The sequence below is a fragment of the Daphnia magna genome, linkage group LG3, assembly GCF_020631705.1.
Source record: "Daphnia magna isolate NIES linkage group LG3, ASM2063170v1.1, whole genome shotgun sequence".
In the NCBI taxonomy this organism is placed as follows: Eukaryota; Metazoa; Arthropoda; class Branchiopoda; order Diplostraca; family Daphniidae; genus Daphnia; species Daphnia magna.
Genome location: NC_059184.1, coordinates 4191030 through 4211352, shown reverse-complemented (window position 1 = coordinate 4211352; position 20323 = coordinate 4191030). Strand labels below are relative to the sequence as shown.

At 39.7% G+C, this 20323-nt stretch overlaps 6 protein-coding genes and 1 long non-coding RNA gene across 12 annotated transcripts; 3 read left to right on the top strand and 4 right to left on the bottom strand.

Moving 5' to 3' along the window:
- Positions 1-5: 5 nt before the first annotated feature.
- Positions 6-2213, bottom strand: LOC116919810 (regulator of microtubule dynamics protein 1). Of its 4 annotated transcripts, none has more exons than XM_045171440.1 (8): positions 1997-2213; positions 1624-1888; positions 1302-1534; positions 1081-1247; positions 718-1025; positions 528-665; positions 340-454; positions 6-271 (listed from the first exon to the last, which is right to left on the bottom strand). In XM_045171440.1, exons 2-8 carry the CDS (start codon positions 1632-1634, stop codon positions 233-235), a joined length of 1011 nt encoding a protein of 336 aa, XP_045027375.1. In that variant the 5' UTR covers positions 1635-1888; positions 1997-2213; the 3' UTR covers positions 6-232. The 4 variants fall into 4 exon arrangements, with proteins under 4 accessions (XP_045027375.1, XP_045027376.1, XP_045027377.1 ...); XM_045171441.1 differs by having other exon boundaries at positions 1081-1229; XM_045171442.1 differs by having other exon boundaries at positions 1632-1888.
- A 115-nt stretch (positions 2214-2328) lies between these two features.
- LOC116919802 (general transcription factor IIF subunit 1) lies at positions 2329-4892 on the top strand. Its single transcript, XM_032925837.2, has 9 exons — positions 2329-2489; positions 2549-2619; positions 2682-2959; positions 3080-3376; positions 3442-3682; positions 3760-4019; positions 4104-4179; positions 4241-4432; positions 4516-4892. The coding sequence occupies exons 1-9, from the start codon at positions 2472-2474 to the stop codon at positions 4721-4723; spliced, it is 1641 nt and encodes a 546-aa protein (XP_032781728.1). The 5' UTR covers positions 2329-2471; the 3' UTR covers positions 4724-4892.
- On the bottom strand, positions 4687-6022 carry LOC116919813. Its single transcript, XM_032925867.2, has 7 exons — positions 6004-6022; positions 5847-5948; positions 5642-5771; positions 5470-5571; positions 5321-5411; positions 5118-5245; positions 4687-5041 (listed from the first exon to the last, which is right to left on the bottom strand). The coding sequence occupies exons 2-6, from the start codon at positions 5935-5937 to the stop codon at positions 5123-5125; spliced, it is 537 nt and encodes a 178-aa protein (XP_032781758.1). The 5' UTR covers positions 5938-5948; positions 6004-6022; the 3' UTR covers positions 4687-5041; positions 5118-5122.
- Positions 6023-6129: 107 nt separating this feature from the next.
- LOC116919805 lies at positions 6130-8459 on the top strand. 2 transcript variants are annotated; one of them, XM_032925852.2, is made up of 5 exons: positions 6132-6490; positions 6554-6731; positions 6795-6986; positions 7053-7216; positions 7275-8459. In XM_032925852.2, exons 1-5 carry the CDS (start codon positions 6273-6275, stop codon positions 8014-8016), a joined length of 1494 nt encoding a protein of 497 aa, XP_032781743.2. In that variant the 5' UTR covers positions 6132-6272; the 3' UTR covers positions 8017-8459. The 2 variants fall into 2 exon arrangements, with proteins under 2 accessions (XP_045027374.1, XP_032781743.2); XM_045171439.1 differs by lacking the exon at positions 6795-6986 and having other exon boundaries at positions 6130-6490.
- LOC116919800 (alanine aminotransferase 2-like) lies at positions 8359-12391 on the bottom strand. Of its 2 annotated transcripts, XM_032925834.2 has the most exons (14): positions 12254-12391; positions 11323-11679; positions 11080-11218; positions 10970-11015; positions 10596-10791; positions 10232-10362; positions 9918-10158; positions 9766-9845; positions 9581-9701; positions 9415-9525; positions 9308-9318; positions 9035-9220; positions 8816-8964; positions 8359-8747 (listed from the first exon to the last, which is right to left on the bottom strand). In XM_032925834.2, the coding sequence occupies exons 2-14, from the start codon at positions 11636-11638 to the stop codon at positions 8657-8659; spliced, it is 1818 nt and encodes a 605-aa protein (XP_032781725.2). In that variant the 5' UTR covers positions 11639-11679; positions 12254-12391; the 3' UTR covers positions 8359-8656. The 2 variants fall into 2 exon arrangements, with proteins under 2 accessions (XP_032781725.2, XP_045027371.1); XM_045171436.1 differs by lacking the exon at positions 12254-12391 and having other exon boundaries at positions 11080-11238; positions 11323-11464.
- A 1036-nt stretch (positions 12392-13427) lies between these two features.
- On the bottom strand, positions 13428-14575 carry LOC116919815 (microsomal glutathione S-transferase 1). Its single transcript, XM_032925870.2, has 4 exons — positions 14429-14575; positions 14173-14317; positions 14032-14108; positions 13428-13952 (listed from the first exon to the last, which is right to left on the bottom strand). The coding sequence occupies exons 2-4, from the start codon at positions 14290-14292 to the stop codon at positions 13700-13702; spliced, it is 450 nt and encodes a 149-aa protein (XP_032781761.1). The 5' UTR covers positions 14293-14317; positions 14429-14575; the 3' UTR covers positions 13428-13699.
- Positions 14576-14741: 166 nt separating this feature from the next.
- Positions 14742-17322, top strand: LOC123470736. The gene is made up of 2 exons (XR_006644481.1): positions 14742-15094; positions 16935-17322. It is a non-coding gene; the product is annotated as an uncharacterized LOC123470736 (long non-coding RNA).
- Positions 17323-20323: the final 3001 nt, after the last annotated feature.

Genomic DNA, 20323 nt, shown 5'->3' with positions numbered 1-20323 from the left:
AGAACAACTGAATGAACTTTGTATTCGTAAACATTACACACGGGGAAATTCGGCGTGACCATTGCACTATTTCTTCTTGCACGACTAAATCTGTTTTGACAAAAATAGTATTGCATCATAAAGGTAATGGGACAAACATAACAAGCCGTATTTATTTTTGGTAAATACAAATGGATGGGATAAAGTAAATGTTCTTGGGTGTGACGACCTTGGAACTCGCCTTTTTAGGCATTTAGATGGAATTCAATAGCTTCGCTGCCTCCTGCTTCGTCTGTGACGTCAGCAAACATACAAAATTACGTCAGATCGTAAAAAGACACAAACGCAGTATTAAATCACCTCCAAATCTTTAGACGAGGCAACTGCATAATCTCGCGCCCCCGTCAAGTAAACAATCGCTTTTTCTCGATTTTTGAGTCGCAAGTATGTTTTGCCAATCATCAACAAATTCGTGCTGAAATAAAAGATTTTGATAATGTTAGATTTAGAAATTTTTAGCGTTGGACAAAATTGGGCAAAAGGCACACCTATAAAAGTTCGGTTCAACTTCTTCCGCCCGTAAAAAATACTGCAAAGCCTCTTCGTAAGAAGACACGGGAGGTTTGGCGAATAACGTTGAGGCAATTTGTCTCTGAAGCCATGGCAACTCAGCAACGGAAAAGCACCTTAAATGGAATTGTTAGTTGTTAGAAGAATAAGAGATGATGAAATTGTTACCAATAGCCTAGCAAATGAAAAGAAGTCGCATCCTTCGGGTTAAGTTCACACGCTCGTTCTATATGTTGCTTGACGGCAAACGACTGTGAAATACGTTCCTTTAAGCCATCATAGGAGGCTTTTTTGTCTAACAAAATAAACATCCACTTGTGGGCAGCAAAATTTTCAGGATCAATACGTAGCGCTAGTTCGACATATCCGTAAGCTTCAAGGTCCAGTTGTTTTTGTTCTGCTGGACTAGACGATAATTTCGCTACTTCGAATGTCGCTCGTGCTAGTCGCCACAGGATCTCAGCATTTTCTTCTCCCTGAAACACATCAGTTTTTAGCTGACAATACAAAAATAATAATAATATTATTTACCTTATACTGTAGGAGAAGATTCCTCAATTTTGTGTAGGAATGTTCATTGTACAAGATGTCTGCTTCAGAAATAAGATGTTTCTTATTTTCTTTTTCTTCATCAGGTTTTACACTTGTTGCCACTGCAGGCATTAATCCCAGCATCCAACCTATCGGAGAAATCACTCCTGAATGATTACAGGGTTATGTTCTCCATACATTTCAAATACGAAACAACTTGCCTATGTTTCTTGAAACAACTGCTGGTTTGTTAGGGAAAACATTCAGGAACCTTTTTCTGTACAAAGTAAATGCATGGTAAACTATTCCACCAATTTGTCTGACGGAGAATTGTAACGCCATTAGTGTAGCTTTCCACAGTAAAAACAATATCAACGACGATAAACGAATGACATGGTTCAAAATAGATAAGTAAGCCAATTCCATGGCGCGACTAGATTTGGAACTACAAAATCTGAAAGTTGATATTGAAAAAACAAATATTGATTTCACTTTCTCTTGATTAATATTACAAAATTTATATATAATTGAACAATGAGTAACCTATCAACCATATCTGGATTTCTTATATAGATACACTTAAAAAAAGAAGGACTTCTTCACACTCTATCATGTGGTTAGGGTGCGTGCATGTCTATCCAACACATCTTCTAGCCAGACTAGCAGACGTTAACTGAACCGGCTCTCAAAATTTCCATTGTAAGAAGGTAAAATCTATTTCCCCCCGGCAGCCGGTGGGCGCTAGTGTCAAAATTGTCTATTTCCCCCCGACAGCAAAAAGGGCGCTGTGCCCTTTGCGAAGCCTGTGCTGCACAGACAGACCAATTAAATGTGTATTTAAAACCTAATTTGTATTAATTAAAATCCTAATCAAATGTATTTTAACTATTAAGAAACACAAAGAAATTTGACTCACAGTTGTTATCTTATGTACTGGGTACTGCTTTTTATCGAAATTAAAATATCAGGTGAAATAAAATTAAATAACAAGCAAGCAAGCTACTTGTTACATAATTTTAGTTTTTACTGGTCGTTTTCTTTTACTTGAAGCAGCGGTCAGTGTTGACTCTGCTTGAAGTAACAACTACTGTACTGTATTTTCCCGTAGTATCCACCTGATTGTGTTCACTGATTCAGGTGTGCAATAGCTATTTAAACACCAACGCCCCTACTGGCCGGGGGGAAATAGACAGTTTTTTCACTAGCGCCCCCCGGCAGCCGGGGGGAAATAGCACATTTTGACATTAGCGCCCCCCGGCTGCCGGGGGGAAATAGGCGTGACCCTGCAGCCTTTGCCTGTGGCCGTCTGTCACTGACCTATTACAAACCATAGACTAGTCCAAAGAACTTAACAAAATCCTAGTTTGTGTGCGGCCTTTTTAAACTAAATCATGGCTGCCAATAATGGAGTAACATATATTTTCCTTAAAACAGTTGGATTCCTATAAAAAATTTTATACAATTTTAGACTCCTGCTGCTGGTGGATCAGCTCCTGTTCCTGCTCCCACTGTACAGAATATTGATATTAGAGTACCCAAGTAATATTCATTGGAAAGAAATGCTAACTTTGTTGCAGTGATAAATTTTTTGTTATTTATAGGAACCAAAATAAGAAACTTGCCATTATGCGATTCAATGGCTCAATGGGTATTGATTTTACAAAATGGACACATACAAAAATGGAAAGGGAAAACAACCAAGTCCAGTTTAAAGGATTTAATGAAGATATGCCCAAATTTGGTGCTGGCAGTGAATATGGTAGGGAGGCACGTGAAGAAGCCAGACGGAAAAAGTATGGCATCATTAGTAAGAAATACAATCCTGAAAATCAACCTTGGATTTTGCAACATGGAGGGAAAACTGGAAAGAAGTTCAGAGGTAACTCAAAGAGATTTATATTTTTTTTTGCTTTAGACTCTGAAGAGGTATAAAGCATTTAAATGTAGTTAGACGATACTTGCAATGAAGGTAATCTCAATGCTATTATCATGAAACTAGGTGTAAGAGATGGCGGTATTAATGAGAATGCCTCATACTATGTTTTTACACAAGCGCCAGACGGTGTATTTGAGGCATTTCCAGTTCAGGAGCAATACAGCTTTCAAGCAGTTCAAAATTATAAACCTCTTAGCATTGAGGAAGCAGAGGAGGGATACAACATGAGAAACAAAACATACAATATGTTCAATGTTATGATGAGAAAACGACTTCGGAAAGCGGATGAAGATGCCGAAGAAGAGGGAGAAGAAGAAGGTGAAGGCAAAGGAAAGAGCAAGAAAAAGAAGGGAGTTAAAGGTACAGTAGAAAATAAATAAAAATAATGGTACAATTACTACCATAACATCTTGGCTTGTTTTCAGATTCTCGCTTTGGGGACGAACTAGACGACATGATGGCCTCGTCTGATGACGATTCTAGCGATGGTGATGATGACGACGATGACGGCGAGAATAAGAAAAAGAAAAAGAAAGGCAAAAAACCAGTTAAGCCGAAAAAGAAGCGAAAGAATGCGTCCGATGACGAGGCTCTTGAAGATAGTGACGATGGCGATGGCGAAGGCAGAGAATTAGATTACATTTCGTCCTCCGACGCCGATGAAAGGTAAGCCATTCGTTAGATACAACTTTGAGAGATAGATATTTCTCGTAACAGATGAACTAACTTTTTCTTTGTTCCAGTGATGTCGAAAAAGAAGAAGCAAAGGATGGACTCAAAGGTGTTGCCGAAGAAGATGCGCTGCGCAAATTACTCAATTCGGACGAAGAAGATGAGGACGAAGAAAAGGAAGAAGAAGAAGACAAAGATAAAGAAGAAGAAGATGCTGAAGGCGCCGAAGATCAGCCAGGTGATAAACCTTCCAAAGACGAAAAAGGTGATAAGAAGAAGAAAAAAGAGAAAAAGAAGAATAAAGATAAAAAGCCCCGTAATGAAGACTATGGTACGACTGGTTTAAAGCAATTTAAATTGAAACTTAAAAATAAAATAGTAATAATAGTTGATTAACGATTTACTCGTTTTTCAGGATCGTCAAGTGACAGCGGTGCAGATACCTCAGGATCCGAATTAGAGAAGGCTAAACCTAGCCCAAAAATGAAATCGTGAGTACCATGGATTTTACGGTTTTTGCTGAAATTAAATATCTTTTGTACCATTCTTAAGGGGGAGTGCAAACAGTTCCCGATCAGCCACTCCTACGAAACCACTAATCCCACAGCCTGAAACAACTCTATCCGACAGTAAACGGAAAGGAATGTCAGAGGCTGTTTTAGGACAAGCAGCAAAAAAACCACGATTGGAAATGGCATCCGCGGCCTTGGCGGCTTCCGCCGCTTCAGCTGCATCATCTTCCAGGTATGTTGATGAACCATCGACACAAATGTTAAAATTTAGAGTTTAAAAAATAATTTATTTTCATTCTTATTTTTCCAATGCAGTGCTAACGAAGGAGTAAATGAAGAGTCGGTGAGGCGCTACTTATCGCGCAAACCCATGACAACAACCGAGTTGCTCCAAAAGTTCAAGAGCAAGAGAACTGGTTTGACTTCAGAACAGCTTGTTCCGCACATTGCCCAAATTTTGAAAAAAATCAACCCCGTAAAGCAAACCATTAAAGGAAAAATGTATTTGTCAATTAAGGGCTAATGGTAACCATTCTTGACGGGCCAAACTCACTCAACTATTGTCTTTTCACTACTTCTGTACTGAAATTGTCTCAGGCCTTCCTTTAAGGTTGTTGTAAAATTACGGATGCGTATGGTTGTTTAAAAAGTCTTTTAGTTTTCGGAACGGTCAATAACAATTATCAATTATACATTGTTGGATTTTGTATGAAAAATCTTTAGCAAATAACAGGATATTTGATAAATAAGAAAGACATCCTGGCCACAAATTATTGGATCTTTTCATAAATCAATTGAGATTTCTTCGACGATACGCGTAGCAATGGGGGCCGGGTGGCTTCTGCATATGCATATAGCATCAACATTTAAGAATTGGTGTACGCAGAACACGCGACGTTAGACAAATCTCTACTTACCGCTGCTAAAGACCAGCATTATTTAAGTAAAGACAAGCTTTTTTAATTTTCTCAGCCTTTGCAATAAAGTTATAATCCTTTTGATAGCCTGTAAAATATTCACCTTCTATGCTTTCAATAGAGAGTTTCTAAACCCAAGTACAGATTTAAGTTACAAAAGGCAAATAACAATGTACCTAAAGAATTCTTATGCTACAACTTACAGTTGCAGCTGCTTCCATGTAATTTGCTGCAGCTTTCCAGGATGTTGCAAATCCAAATGATATGTTCTTGTTAGCAACTATAATTTCAATGCTGTATATCAAGGTAAGTGAATATTAGTGCAAAATATTTTATAACAGGGTCTTAAAACCTTCTTTGAAGATCGTATGAAACAGAAATGACAAGCTCATCAACTTTAGGGCATAGGTATATGAGATGAGGTCCATCATTGGTCTTGACAAATTCAGCAAGCCTATTTTACTCAAATATACAGGAGAACTTTTCGTGAAAAGCATATGAATGATAAAATCCAAATGTATCACCAGTTCATTTTTTGGTTATCAAAATCTTCATCTTCTGTCCAGTGCTCAAAGTCCTGAATGAAGTCTATAAGCAAGAAAGTCACTTGGGAAGAAGGGAAATAGCAGGAGAATGGAAACAAATCCTGTGAATCTGATTTGAACATGTCAAAGGTTTGCAAAACTCATTAAGTCTATTGTTCCTTTTCCCTTCTGTTAAATAACTCACAATGGATTTGGTAAGATCGCCCTAGTCTTTCCAGAAGCACTTCATTGTTCAAGTCATTATTGAAGACGAGAACTGGTTTACTTTTCCACATTTTATGATGACCTTCAGGACTTATTATGAAAAGAAAAGTGATTTTATAATATAGTTAGTTTAATACAGTAATACACGTCGTTGAATCCTTGCCATTCAGCTCGTTCAGACTTCGAAGTTCGAACCTACTGCGCGCTCTCGTATCTGGATTTTCTTAGGGTCTTCCAGTAGATGTCTCTAATGTATTATGTCGTCTGCTGGTATTTTGCTGTCACTCTTTATAATGTTAATTTCTTACCCATTTACTTTCGCAAGTTGTCAGTATGCTACACAGGTTTTCAGGCGAGATCTAACTTCACAGAAATAAAGAATTTAAGAAATTGATGAAACGCAATCATGGATTGTCTAACTAGCTCGACCTGCAACCTTGCGATTAGTGAAATAGTTCAAAAAAAGTCCTATGAAATAGATGACGACGAGGCCGATATAGTTTTGAAAACCAGTGATGGCCTACTTAAAGCACACAAATCGGTTGTTAGGAGTTGTCCGTACCTTGCTGCCATTATAGATGGTAGCTGGATTGAAAGTCAATCCTCAGTCATTACTCTGGACATGTATAGATATAAAGTTTACATAACATTTTAATTAATACTGAACTAGTTTTCTTGTTTATTCAGATTCTCATTCAAATCTGTGAAATTTGTTGTTGAACACATGTACAAGCCCAAACAGTCAATTGACACCAATCATGACATAGGGGAACTTATCACATTGGTAGATATGCTTGGCCTTCAGTCTCTTCAAGAATTGATCAGTTCTACCATGGTTGTTACAGTCTGTCACAATTTTCACAAGGTAGGAAATCTGTTCCTGTTCAACTCTAGAGACAATCTGATAATCTTACTTTTTTGCATAAAGCCATGTAAAGATTGTATTGAAGGTGTCATGAGCACACTGCAGCTTGACAGAATTTACTATTTAGCAGAAGTGAGAACCAAATGTTTGAATTGGATAACAAAACATTTTTTTGAATCTTGGAATTCAAGACCTTTCTCTTGCCTTCCAGAACCACTTCAACAAAGTTGTCTTAAATCCCTTGAAAATTCTATGGTGGAAATCTGACTCAGATAACATTTCCATACAGCAAGGAACTAATGTTATGGTTTTTGTTCTTAGAATATTGAAAATATCATTGACTTAACTCTAAAAACTCAACAACTACAGCAAATTCTCCCTTCAGTAAAATGGGCAGAACCAGTTAAGATGTTGGTAAAAAGTCTCACAACATCTTGCATGACATTCATGCAGCAACATTTTCGTGATACTCTTCATTCAGCCAAGTATTTAAATGGGATGGTTTTTGGATTTGGCTATCTACTATATTTTCTTTTGTTGCAGATTTAAATCTTTGTGCCAAATCGATACCTGGAGTCTGGGTAGCGTGGAAGCTATCATCTTTCAAGCTGCCTGTAACTTACCTGTTGATCAAGCTTGCTTGTCTTATCTAGCTCTTGAAAAAATTACTGATGAACTTCTCAAGCTTGGTGAAGATCAGCAACCTCTGGATCCTATTTATGTTGACTTCATCCAGAGACTTTTTAAAGCAGTAGAAAACCGTCTGATTCAACGAGTAGGCATGGCAACGAAATGCTCTGCGTGGGATGCCATACCAAAAACTAAGCAGATCAGCATAATGCAAATGGGATTCTTTGATCCCCTTGATAGTTATCCAAAGAATTCTTCGGACAGGCCTAATCCAAGACATAGTTTAAGGAGAAATCATTCTTTAAACGCTGCCACTGCAAGTGGTGACGTGTCGTCCAAAAGCCGTGCTCCCAATGCTGGTCTGAATACTGGAGCCTTACAACGTACTACTTTACGGGCTACTATACATGGAGGGAGAAACCCAATTAGCCCAACAGCTGCCGCTAGAACAACAGGAACTCCGCGTTCCTCAGGAATATCCAATGTTCAGTCGTCCAACCGAGGAGTGCCAGAAACCTTACGGCCTAACTCTGTGCGGACAACTAACGCAAGTGCTTCTCGATCGAATACGAGTCGACTTAATAGCAATCTAGTTGGTACCTCTTGTCAACGGTCGGTAAATCCCACTGTTTCCCGTACACCAAAAACTCGCTAGATCGTTACGGCTCTTCATATTAGTGGTGTGGCTGGCATACCAATCGTTTTCAAACAAACCCGTACAATTTGATTCGCAGATGCTCAAATTTTTCTTGTTCTTTGGTTCAGTCATTAGATTTTTTTCTTTTTCGTTCTAAGATTGATATTATTTGTTTCACTTGTCTTGTCTTCTGGTTATCAAGACAATTCGGTTGTAGTCGTGTATGCCTAGTCATGTATTGCGAATTTAGTCTCTTTTTACACACGAAAAGCGTCTAATATAGTCCACCCACCAATTTTTTATATTAATTTTAACGATCGCATTGCTTTATAACCAAATGAATTTCCATGGTACACGAACACTTTGGGATTCAAATTTATTTCATACATTTTAAAAAAATTTTATATTCGTATCCAAATGCGCCGATTAATGAAAGGAAACAAATACATTTAACGGCTGAACACACGAGAAACCATACATTCGCAAAAGGCACTGGTGGTGTTTGGACTGATTGATGCCAGGTTTGCTTTCAATGGAGGCAAAAAACAGAACATCAAAAAGCATAAAGTGTTGCATATAAGTGTTGCGTCCCTATGTGTGTTGTGATCCCAAATAAAGCACAACTACTAAAGTGATAGAAAAGGAAATGTGCTACTTATTATTGGTATTCTTTCATAAAACTCTCTTGGAAGGAACGGAATTTGTCCAACATGATTTGCAGTTTCTCTGGTTGAGGGAGGATGGTTGTCCTGTCAAATAAGTTTTATAAAAACAATCATTATGTAAACTGTTTTGGGTGAAATGACCTTTAGTTTACCTGAAGTGGTAAGTTCCAGGTCTCTGCCCGAATCCTGATCCAGGAACGCAACACATTCCTGTTTGCTCGAGTAGTTGGAAAGCGTAGAAAACGTCCGGTGCTTGTCCTAATGACTTTGCCTTGGCAATTGCTTTCTCGGGAATCTTAACCTGACGTAGAAAATAAAAAAATAAAAAAATTACATATTGAATACATTACTTACTGACATAAGTAGTTTACCTCTGGAAAAGCGTACATTGCTCCCTGAACGGTATTACACTTTATGCCGGGAATCGAGTTGAACGATTTGGCAATCATGCTTGCACGCTCAGATAAAGATTGAAGGACGGCTGCTTTTTCTTTGCTAAAGAGTTCATAGGATGGTTCGCCAGGTTGTGGAGGATTAACCACACAGTCCATAACAGCCTGATGACAAAAGAAAGAGAGAAAAAAACATGCTAGCTTTTCAGATTCCCATTTCCAAAGCAATATAAGAATATAACAGTAGCCTACCTGGCCGAGAACTGGACATCCAAGGATATCATCATATAGTAGTAAAAAAATAAAACAAAATTTAAAAAATTGTAATCTTATGAAATTAATTCAAACTATATTGTTACCTGTAGGGCAAAGTTTTGCAGAGATACTTTTCAAGTAAAGCGCTTTAACTGCCGGATCCATATTGACGATTTCCGCGTATCCGCCGCGCAATCCACATTCGCCCATATAGCCTAATAAAGAATTCCAAAAGAAACACTCACCAACATATCGAATTAAATTCTGTACCTTTGGAGCATGATAGGAAAGAGGCCAATTCTAGCTTGTCGTATGGATCACCCATTTCTTTCGTCACCTTTTTGAAGGAATGGAATTTTCTGTTGTGTGCATAAACGTTGTCTTGATACACCTAGTTTCAAGAAAGAACAAAATTTAGAAGGTTTCCTTTGCATTTTGCTGTTGGAATGACTCACCTCATCAGCAAAGATAAAAAGTTTTTCCCTATGGGCAAACTTGATGACTTCAACAATGTTATCTCGGGTAAGTACTTGACCTAGAAATGTGAACAACGATAATAGATTTCTCTCTGAGGAAATGGGCGTTCTACTAATAAATTTGGTAGTACCGGTTGGGTTTCCAGGGTTGATTACAACGATTCCGCGAACGTTACACCGTTTGCGTGCTTCATTTACAGCTCGCTCCAGTTCGGATACATCTAGACCCCAATCATTGTCTTCGTTTAAATAGTAACCAGCTTGTTCCATGTTGTATTCGACGATGGAAGCTGAATAAAGAGGATACTGTGGAATCGGGATCATGATTCCGGTGCGTGGACCGCTTACTGTAGATAACATCTTCAACGTAGACTAACAAACAAAAGACAAAATTATTTACTAGTGACAAATACTACGTAGCGAAATCAACGAATAAAACGCTTACTCGGATGCCTTCAGAAGCTCCGGCGCAAAGAACAATGTTGTTTGGATCAGCGGGAAACCCATCGCGGCGCTCAATGTACTGGGCCACATGATTCCGAACAAGTTCTAATCCTGCTGAATCACTGTAACAGCCTGGAAATAGAAAGCGAAACTGGGGTTGGTTTCCGTCAAATCACCATGATCGACCTTCTTTATGCGTGGCGCGCATAGAGGGAAAGGCCGTTTAGACCTATTTATTAAACACGAACTGTAGAAGCAAAGTTCCAAACCAGGAGCTAGCCCAAAATGATAAATAATCAAAAGCGATCGACGAAGTTTCTAATTACACTAAGCTAACTGTCTGTGGCATCAATCAAGTGACATACCCGCGCTTCCCCTGCTGGATTCGAGAATGGCTCGAGCTCGGGACTTGACGTCTTCGGGAAATTCCTTGCTATTCAGCAAATCCGGGTAGGCTACCAACGAAAGTACTTGGCGAATGAAGGTAATTGGCTTTTGTCCCATCGCCTGTGCGTCGCCAATGTTAGCCTTAATGACCTCGGTGAATGGTTTCTTTACTCCCTGAAAATTTCATTTTAAAATTAGTCGCCGGTGCTGTTGGTGAGGCCATCGAACTAAAGTACAAGTGTGATAGTTTAAAAAATAATAAACCTTGTCTTATCTATAGCCAATATTTTCTATCAGTCAATAAAGAGTCAACAAAGATAAGAATAAAAAAAAAAAAAAAAAGGAAAAGTACCATAGCCAGCTCCTTTTCAATTTCTCCGGCTCGAATAACGAGAGGTCTAGAGTGGAAAAATTAAAGTTAAATATTATTTTTAAAAAACTTTACATAAAAATATGCTCTACCCTCTGACAGCATATTCCATAGCCTTGACATTAGGATTAATGTTATCAACATTCAGAACGAGATCTACGTGACTTTGAGCTGCAAGGGTAGCCATGGCTCGACGAACGTAGATGACTTCTTCACGTCCAATTAAATCACCTGTGCCAACCAGAACGTAGCTGAAAATAATATCGTAGGCTCTCGGCCATGCGAATTAGGCTCATTTGCTTTCAGCCAAACACAGTGCCAAAAAATGCCCATACCTTTACGCGATTGAGCTAGCTGACAGCTGTGTGTGTGGAAGTGACTGACTGAATGCTGCTTCTTCGCAGCGGGGGAAAACAACAGTGTGGTTGGAGCGGTTGTTGGCTGGTGGTCGAAAGGAGACGAAATGGAACGCTGCCGAGAGGGGAGAGATGATGACGTTTGTGACTCCAGGCATTGGGTTGGCGTTACGATACTCCGCGATGCAACTACCACTGTGGGAACGGTTGAAACCGGTGGTCGATTCTGGAGCCTCCACTTGCGGAAGGTGGATTGAACCACGCCCCTTTGATGGCCAAGCCAGAACGCCTGCATGATCGTGATTGGTCGTTGGAGTGATACACCCTAAGCACGTGCTAGAATAGCTCACCGAAAGAATTTATTTTTTGATAAAATAAGTGGCCAGTACTTGTTCAATTTCAAAACTTTTAAAGTGCACACTTAAATAATAGTAGGCTAAAATATAATCTAAATCAGATGATTTGCTTAAGCGCGTCTCATAAACGTTTCTAATCTCGTCCTGACAATAAGCAAAAAACAAAACACGTCTACACTGCGCTGACTTCCTTTGAAAAATAGGCAAGGATCATTAGATATTCATCACAGCAGACGACAACAGCTGGATTTGTTTTCGAATTCAAGTTACGCCTTAAATAATTAATTATAACAACAAGATTTGGTAAACAAGGTTTACAAAGCTGTTGAATCCTGGCCTATGCTAGCCTAATGAGATCACGTTGAACCAGATAGCAACTAAAGAGCACAGACAAAATATGGCAATCAACAAGTCATCCGATTTTTCCGATACACAAAATAGTAGAACAAGTGACAAAAGAAGAACGTCGGGCGTCAAGGTAAACAAATCTCTTAAATACAGTTATATACTAGTCTAAAATCCAAAGTGTAATAAGACAAACTAAAGGTTCTCACCGGTCGATATCTCTGTAGTCACAGAAAAGAAAAGTAGCCTGATCGACTTATGAAAACCTAAGGGGTTTTTCGACGCAGTATGATGAGCACAAATTTTGTGGCGTCTCAATCCTATTTACTTTGCACAACTACACGAAGGAGACTCTAAAGGAAATCGAATGAGGTTACGCAATATCTAAAAAACTGTGGGGCACAACGTGACTACAGAGCATGAGCATGCATGCGCCAGTGGTAAGCTAAAGGATACGCTCAGTCAAGCAGATATTACTGTCTGGTTTTTTTTTTTTCTTTACCATTAGCGTTTCGTTTTTGTTTTGATCACGCCTGTGGACATAGAAATCAGGCTACGTCACAGATCAACGGAAAATGTGCAAAATTAAGCGGTTCGCGGAAATTATTACTAAAAAGGAAAAGAATTGCGGTTATGCCTTTTGCTAATGCTTGAGCTACCACGAACCAGGTATTACTAAACGTGGCTGGGCCTGTTCACAAAAAGCTATAAAACTGGGGGCCACCACTGAAATACCCTCATGGCCATCCCTGTTTGAAAGTATCGCAGCGTTAGCAGTTTTTAAAAATAATTCTCTGTGGACGTCAGCGATCCCACTCAAGACTAAATGCGTTTATTGCGTTGTTCATCTTTCTACCAGATCTACTATTCGGTACAGATATATGTTCTTTGTTTGTTAGCAAAGATGCACTAAAAATTGCGAAAAAAAGGTTAAAAAAACAACAAAAAGATTGACGAATGACAAATTGAAATTGAGGAATACAGTGCCGGTGCAGTTATAAAACCGACCTGTATGACGTTCTATAACTGAATGGTTCTATAACCAAACACTCGATATCAGAGTCATCTACCGTCAATTAATTTATTATTTTTACCCAAACTTTGATGTTAAATGTATACAAAGGCATATACCAAAATGGTTATGCTGTGCACTACTGAACTAGAGTTCCGCCTTCGAATCGCTGCAATGATAAACGAAAGATGATAGTAATTTTCTTTGTTTCTTTCTATTACAATGCAAATGTCCTCCTAAAACAGGCTTCCGCATTTTTTGTACAGAGAGAAAAGTACCAAAATCGCTTATTTGTTTTTATCGTTTCCATCTGAATTAGCTTCCGCTAATTTTTTTTCAACCGATGAATCAATTCACACTATTGAATAAAATAATTGTAGAAATATTTATTTGCACCTTTAAAACTGCATAACACGTAGTATATTCCTGCCACCAAAACATAGATCTAGTTAAAAAACCGGCCGACGATGGCGCCGAAACTCGGCAAAGAAAAATCGGTTCGATAATCGAGTTGGTTCCATAGCTAGGCGGTTCTATAACTGGACCACTACTGAAGTATAAAATAGTATGGAATTTGGAAATAATCTCGTTTATATTGAGGCACAATTCCTGAGCACCAACCAACATAATTAAGAGAAGCAATTTAGAGGGCAGATGCGTAACTCGTCAAAATGGCATAAGCCATGTAAAGGTTTACAACCATTCCACCAAAGAATGCCAAAGCTCTAGCTGGCTGTGGGATGACAACAACCGCGTAGACAAACGTATGGAGGAATCTTGCAGCGGCGAATGTGCGAAATAAAAATTTGGCACAACCCAAAGTCGGCCCTGTGCCAACGTAGACAAATGCAAGGCTAAGGAAAGGCAGGATATTCTCCAAATCATTGAGGTGGGCTCTATAGAAATGTAGAAAAACACAACAGAAAATGAAAAATATCAGTACTGTCATTTAAATCAGGATAAAGTTTAATTTACCGACGAACTCGTTCTACATCATCATCAGTTTTTGTTTTACCCTTGTTTAATTTTGCATCTTCTGGGTTGGCAAATGCCTTAGAACATAATGTGAGCAGTTAATTAAGTCCAATCACCTAAACAAGCTGACTGATTGCTTACCATCTTACGATATCTTTGGCGGGCAGTTAGGAAAGCCATGAACAGGGTCTTCGCTCCCATTAATGCAGCATAGAAGCTGAAAGTGGCAAACACAGGATTGTCTGATGTATACAGTGACATCCTCAAAGATATTGTTGGCAGTATTCTGCAAAACATGAAAATAACATAGCTTGATCAGAAATGTGCCTTCAGTGTAAGGAATGTTGACTTAAAATATAATGTAATGCACTTTTCTTTAATAATCGTAAATACGCACCTGTTGCTTACTCGGCACTTTCCTATCTGACAGATTGACCATAGACGCTACATGCTAAACAAACTTGGATTTGGGACCTTGCCCCATTCTGAAGGTCATTCTATGGCTAGCCCGCGGGTTAAGACCGCTCAAAATTCCTCAGAGTCGACGGAGCGTAACAAGGATTGTCTGTTATCTCGACCCATGTGGTGTTAATCATTACCGATTTTGACTTTCAAAAGCTAAACGGCTAAAGAAAGAGCGATTTGCTGCATTGACAGCTAGTAAAAGTCAACATTTAGCAATCGTTCGGTAATTCACTACTAGAGGGCAGAAGCGTGTCGTCCGAAGAAATAACTTGATGCAAGTCCCAAGCATTGAAAGCAGTTTAGCACAATTTAATGAAACAACGAAATCAAATAAATTGATCGCAAGAAAATAATGATGAAAAAATACTAGATTTTGTTTATGTATGCTTAGTATTTATTACATACGTCATAATTAATGGGAAAATGTGATTTGTTTTGTATTTTATCGATCGATCATTGATTTCAATGCATGCTGAATTCGCTAGATGTCACCGGCGACCACAGTCTAATGGCAGAAGAGAGTAAGGGAGCTTAGACGTCAAGAGTCTCAAGACGTTTTCGACGCGACGTAGATTTCGGCTGCTGGTCAACAAATCAGGTAAGAAAAGATCGATTATATTGATGTTTTGCTGTTCGCTTCTGAGAAAAGATATGGCGGATGGGTTCGTTGCCAGTGGTGACATAGTTCCTCGTTGTCGTTAGCTCCTTCTTTGTTGTGTATTTGCGAGGATCGAAAATCCCTTTGACTCTCTTGTGGGCGTTAAGGCCCGCCTGTTGCTGCTATGGCAGCTCCGTCACATTGCCAAGTGCTCGAACTCTTCCGAGTCCCCCCTGTTGCGTCGTTTTTCTTGGTGTATAAGCAAAATTTGACGATGGACAAGGAAAAACAAAACGAAAAAGCTTGTTGCTAGGCCTCTTTCTTTCCATTTCTGCTCACTATTTTGTTCACATCAAATCAAAAGTTTGTCTTGGCTGAGTAGGAAGGAAAGTAAAAAAAGAAGGCCAGAAAATGGCAGCTAGGATACGTTTTTGTTGGTTGTCAGGGGTTTCCATCTGCTCTTGTTGCTGTGTTTCCATAATACGTTTGGAAGCCCCTCCGCTTTTAGGAAACAGCCTTTCGCGTTCGTACATGTCAGGAGAGAAAAACGACATCAAACACAATCGTTTTGTTTAGCAACACGACGTTTTTTTTTTTGTGTGTTTTAGTATTTTTCATTTTATCTAAGCTAAACACACGCACAAAACAAGAAAATGGGCGTCTTTACTGGGCCGTTTTTCTGTGACAGAAATTATCTGTGTCATGAACTGGAAACCGACTTCCAGTAAAGTCTCTATGAGCTTTGTTTCTTTCTCTTTTATATTTTGTTTTTCCCTCGATCTATGGCATCCGGCTGATGGAGGTCCCGACTTCTTGTTAATTGATTTCCTTTTCGTATCGCTGTGGGGAAGCTGTGGGAGATTTTTTTTTCTTCTCTCTCTCTCTCTATCTTTTTCAGTAGGGTAAAAAATTTGTTTGTCATACAAGTTTACAAGGTCCCATAAAAGAAATAAAATGCTGACATCAGTCAACAGTTTTGATTGCTCTAAATATCCGGAGAGGTTCGGGGACTCTATTAAATTCGTAACTGTGTCCGTCCTTTGTGTGTAGTGTTGCCCAAGGCTCAAACCAACATCACGTCCCATGCTTTTTCGTGAGCGTTTGTTCCCAGCCCAGTTCTTTTAACTATTGACTCTGGGCTTAGATGGAGTCTAGAATACTTGGGTCCAATGAATGAATGAATGACTTCTCGAGTGCGTTGTTTCATTCTGAGAACGAGCCATTTTTTTTTTTTTTTTAATCTGTTGTGTCTTGGGTTGGGTCCGTTCTTTTTATTTTGTTTCTGGTTTGGACAACATCCGACACTTCACGCATACGGAAATCGGCTCCGACACGCGCTGCACGCCAGGACGAAGCCTGGTCGGGTTTCTCGCTGTCATCCTCCCGCTCCGGAACGGAAAGCGGAGCGTCTGTGTTTTGCTGGATGGGTGTTGTAAACAGAAACCTCCGTCCCACTGAAGGGGGTAGTGTCTTCCCGGCGCCGAGTCAGCGGGCCAATGTGTAAACTCTGCCCGGAAGCTGTCTGACAGAATGATCAATAAAAACACACACGAAGTAAAAATAATGAAAATCTTCAAGAAAAGAAAAAAAAAAAAAAGAAAGGAAGAGTAGTGAGCAGTTTGCTTGGATGGATGGATATGGTTGGATGGCCGGAAGAGAGGGGATTCTGGTCTTGAGTCTTCTAAACAAACAACTTCCTTAAAAAAAAAGGGGGGAAGGAAAAATCAAGGAAAGGCAAAAGAAAAGAGGAAACTGGAAATTAAAATCTATTGATCTATTACGGCGACGGAACTACTGGAATAGAAAAAAATAATAATGGCGTCCCCCTTTTTTTTTGTAGTGGCTTCTTTGGCGTCTTCGTAGAATCGCCGTGCTTCACCCACTTACGTCGCGTTTCTTTGCACCATAAAGATATATATGTATGCGCTTGTGTGTGTGTGTATCTGTGCACCGACTAATGAGATCGCTTTATCCGTCGTGTGCCCATGGGTGTGTACGTGTCCATCGGTGCGGAATGTCCTTTGAAGCCAGGGTTCTTCCAATATTCCCGCGGAACAACTCATCTTGAAAAATAACGAGTCTCCCCTTTTGACATTTGACTTTTCTTGTTTTGTTTTCTTTTTTTTTACTGTTTCAACAATTTAAGTATTTGATTCGTTTTATTTTTCTTCGCATTCTATGAAAAAAAATGAAACATATCATCAAATAGCGAATGGTTACGATCATTATTCGATAACTGCATTTACGTGTTGTATCGTGTCGCATGTAGGAAGGGCGCGGTAGTCATTCTCATTCATGCACACACACACACACACACACATATGCTGACACACCTTTGCTCTCCTTTTAATGAATGGCGCTTAATGGACCGCCAGGGCAGGCCACATGTTGTTTTTGTTATTGTCAGCTTTTTGTGCTGACTGGGGTCTCGAACCAGATGCTAGTTGGCTGGACGCCCAACGTGAATCGATTCGTTCGTTACGACAACCTGTGCCGTGGACACACCACAGGGGCAGTAGGGAAAAAAAAAGAGTCCAACTCTTTTTTTTTTTTTTTATATAAATATATACCTCAATCTCGTGTTCCTGAATTAGAACGTTTCTTTCTCTGTTCCCGTATGTGTGTGTGTGTGTTTCGTAACTGTTTACCTCGTATATGTTGACTGCATGTTAGGAACCCACCCACCCAGAGAGCGAGAGAGCGCGAGCTCAGTAGAAAATGAAATCAAAGTTATCGACCGACTTCCGGTGGCGTCGCTTGTCGACACGACGCCACCGCGCCCTACTTCCGTCTCTCATCTCTCCCTGCAATACTTTTTGCTAATGGACTGGGGAGATGTGGGTGGAATGAGGTTTCTGGTTTTTTATCAACTAAATGATACATTCCCCTTTGATTTTTTTTTTTTTCCTTTTATTTATTCATTTTACCCAATAGCGAGGGAAAGGGGGGGGGGGGGCTCTTTCCCTCGCTATTCGATTCGACGTCATCTGCGGAAAGAATGGAGAGCATAAATACCAAATCGATGACGTAGATGCATTGGCAAAAAGTACTCGATTGTTTGTTCACTGAAGCAATGGAATCGAAAAATTCAAATGGGAAGGAATTCGTGGAGGACGTGATTATCGTCGATGTGTCTGTGTCCTCCTCCTCGTCTATTTTGTTTTTCCAGGAATTTTTTTCTAAGAAAGAAACAAAAACAACCGAAAAGACGTTTGTTTGTATTATGATTTGTCGTCACTCGGGAAGACGGGGGGCGATTTCTAATATCGAAATTGGGAGAAGAAAAAAATGCATCACGTTCTACGAAGTCACGATGTTTTCTCGTGAGTGCACTGGGTTGTCGTTTAATACGTTTTTGACCAATACAAAGGATCTGGTTTTTGTATTTTTTTTTTTTTTTTAATTATATGGCCAGGGCCATTGGGTTCGATTGTATGTGTGTGAAACCGTTGCATGAATCAAGGACGTTTATATAAGAAAACTCGTATCGAGATGGAGAGAGCAAATGATGTTCGTTCCTTTGCTCCGCATTTCTACTCGAATCGATTCAATTAGGAAGGAAAAGTTTTCGCGTGTGCTATACTACTACTACAACTGTGCATTATTTCCGGACAAAAGAAAAGATTTCCCAAAGTTGGGAGAGGGGGGGAGGAAATCTCTGTTTTTAGATGCCTCGAGATCTATTTTTAGAGAGACGAGTATCAAAAAATCAAGCGAGTAACGGCGGACGAAACGGAAGTTGCTTTTCTATCCTCCTCACACACACACACACACCCATCGCACTGCTTTTCTTCTCAATGAGCTTTGGCAGCTTTAGACCAAGAGATTGTCATGTTATAAAAGATGAAGTTTCGTCCTTTTTTTTCCTGTTTACTTTGCGAACCGTTGGCGAAGTAAACAGCTAGAAATAGTCTGCGAACAAATAAAAGCGGAATTGTAGTCGCTGGCTTTTGCTGCTGGACGGATTTATGTTTGTTTCATTCAAGAAAGAAGAGGAGATTCGCTCAATGAAAATGTCCTCAATGCGTGAACGGAAGCCTTCGTTCTTGACTCTGACTGCTCAGCTGCCAAAAAAAGTTATTTATACTCATTTGAACGTGTGTGTGTCGGTGCCCTAACCCCCCCCCGCTCATCGCCGTGTCTCGCCATAACGAATGAATGGACGGTGTTGTGTTTACCTTTTTCGTAAGGTAAAAAAAAAAGGCGAAAAAAAAAAAGCGAGGGAAAATTTGAGGTGAAGTACACCGGAAGCGGTTGTGATTGTTGCCGTCCTTCGTATCAGTCTGGAATGATGAGCGCGTGTGTTGCAGTGGAATAGGTAAATGAGGGAAAGGACCTTGAGAAGGGCACGGGGCCAAATGCCCGAAATGTGTTTTTGTGTGTGTGTGTGTGTGTGATCGGCGTGACACGGACGGCTCGTGCCAAGACATTTGATGGGTTGTTGTTGTCTTTAGCCTGCGGCGTTTGAGCGTGCAGTTCCGTTTCGCATCAGCGGGACCCGATTCATCTTCAATGCTTAGGCATTTTCCTTTTCTTTTTTTCACCTTCCCCTCCGTCTTCTATTCCTCTCCTTCTTGACCTTCTTCAGTAGAAATCGAACCATGGCCACAAAAGAAGGAGAGGAATATTAGACTACACACTTTTTTCTTCTTCTTCTTCTGGTGACAGGTGTGCCGAAACAAGAAAAAAAAAATCACGCGATCCTCTTGATGAACATTTGTGTTAAAAACCACCTTTTTTTTTTTTAGCTTCTTCATTGTGCTTTGCGTGTTGTCGAACAATTTTTAGGTTTCGTGACCTTAAGGCATATCCTCCTCACTCACCTGAGAAAGCCCCAGACACCTCTCTTGTATAGTTTCTAGCTTCTTTCGTCGTCGCCGTCGTCGTGTATAGCTCCAGGTGATGCAACATGTCTGTTGCTGCTGCCTCTTTTCTCTTCTTCTTCTTCTTCTTCTTCGTTCCTATTATCCAAGGCCCTACCTTTTTTTTTGTTCACCTCCCTATTTTACCGTGCGGAATTTTCTTCCTAAACATTTTCTTCCTTCTTTTTTTTTTTTGTTGCTCGTTTCCACGACCGAGTTTCATCACTCAATGAATGAATGGAATGAAATGGTGAAGAAAAGAAACTACAAAAAGCGACACTATAAATATCCTCCCCACCAAAAGGCCTACTTTTAGACTTTGGACGAGATCTCCTCCCCCTTTTGATATTTTTCTTTTTTCGTTTGA

Bases quoted from the DNA above. Each gene is read 5' to 3' on its own strand.
- LOC116919810 (XM_045171440.1), bottom strand. The intron at 1,026-1,080 runs GTAAATAATATT...GATGTGTTTCAG, and splicing joins ATCTTCTCCTACAGTATAAG to GGAGAAGAAAATGCTGAGAT. The intron at 455-527 runs GTGTGCCTTTTG...CTTTTATTTCAG, and splicing joins GTTGAACCGAACTTTTATAG to CACGAATTTGTTGATGATTG.
- LOC116919802 (XM_032925837.2), top strand. The intron at 2,620-2,681 runs GTAATATTCATT...TGTTATTTATAG, and splicing joins ATTGATATTAGAGTACCCAA to GAACCAAAATAAGAAACTTG. The intron at 2,960-3,079 runs GTAACTCAAAGA...TCATGAAACTAG, and splicing joins AACTGGAAAGAAGTTCAGAG to GTGTAAGAGATGGCGGTATT.
- LOC116919813 (XM_032925867.2), bottom strand. From the start codon at position 5,937: ATGTGGAAAAGTAAACCAGTTCTCGTCTTCAATAATGACTTGAACAAT. The intron at 5,412-5,469 runs GTTTTAAGACCC...CTTGATATACAG, and splicing joins TCATACGATCTTCAAAGAAG to CATTGAAATTATAGTTGCTA. The intron at 5,246-5,320 runs GTAAGTTGTAGC...ACTTGGGTTTAG, and splicing joins ACATGGAAGCAGCTGCAACT to AAACTCTCTATTGAAAGCAT.
- LOC116919805 (XM_032925852.2), top strand. From the start codon at position 6,273: ATGGATTGTCTAACTAGCTCGACCTGCAACCTTGCGATTAGTGAAATA. The intron at 6,987-7,052 runs GTGGAAATCTGA...TTTTGTTCTTAG, and splicing joins AATCCCTTGAAAATTCTATG to AATATTGAAAATATCATTGA. The intron at 7,217-7,274 runs GTATTTAAATGG...CTTTTGTTGCAG, and splicing joins GATACTCTTCATTCAGCCAA to ATTTAAATCTTTGTGCCAAA.
- LOC116919800 (XM_032925834.2), bottom strand. From the start codon at position 11,638: ATGCAGGCGTTCTGGCTTGGCCATCAAAGGGGCGTGGTTCAATCCACC. The intron at 11,016-11,079 runs GTAGAGCATATT...TTTCCACTCTAG, and splicing joins ATGGAATATGCTGTCAGAGG to ACCTCTCGTTATTCGAGCCG. The intron at 8,748-8,815 runs GTAAACTAAAGG...CTTATTTGACAG, and splicing joins CCTGGAACTTACCACTTCAG to GACAACCATCCTCCCTCAAC.
- LOC116919815 (XM_032925870.2), bottom strand. From the start codon at position 14,292: ATGTCACTGTATACATCAGACAATCCTGTGTTTGCCACTTTCAGCTTC. The intron at 14,109-14,172 runs GTAAGCAATCAG...TTATGTTCTAAG, and splicing joins GCCAAAGATATCGTAAGATG to GCATTTGCCAACCCAGAAGA. The intron at 13,953-14,031 runs GTAAATTAAACT...ACATTTCTATAG, and splicing joins GATGTAGAACGAGTTCGTCG to AGCCCACCTCAATGATTTGG.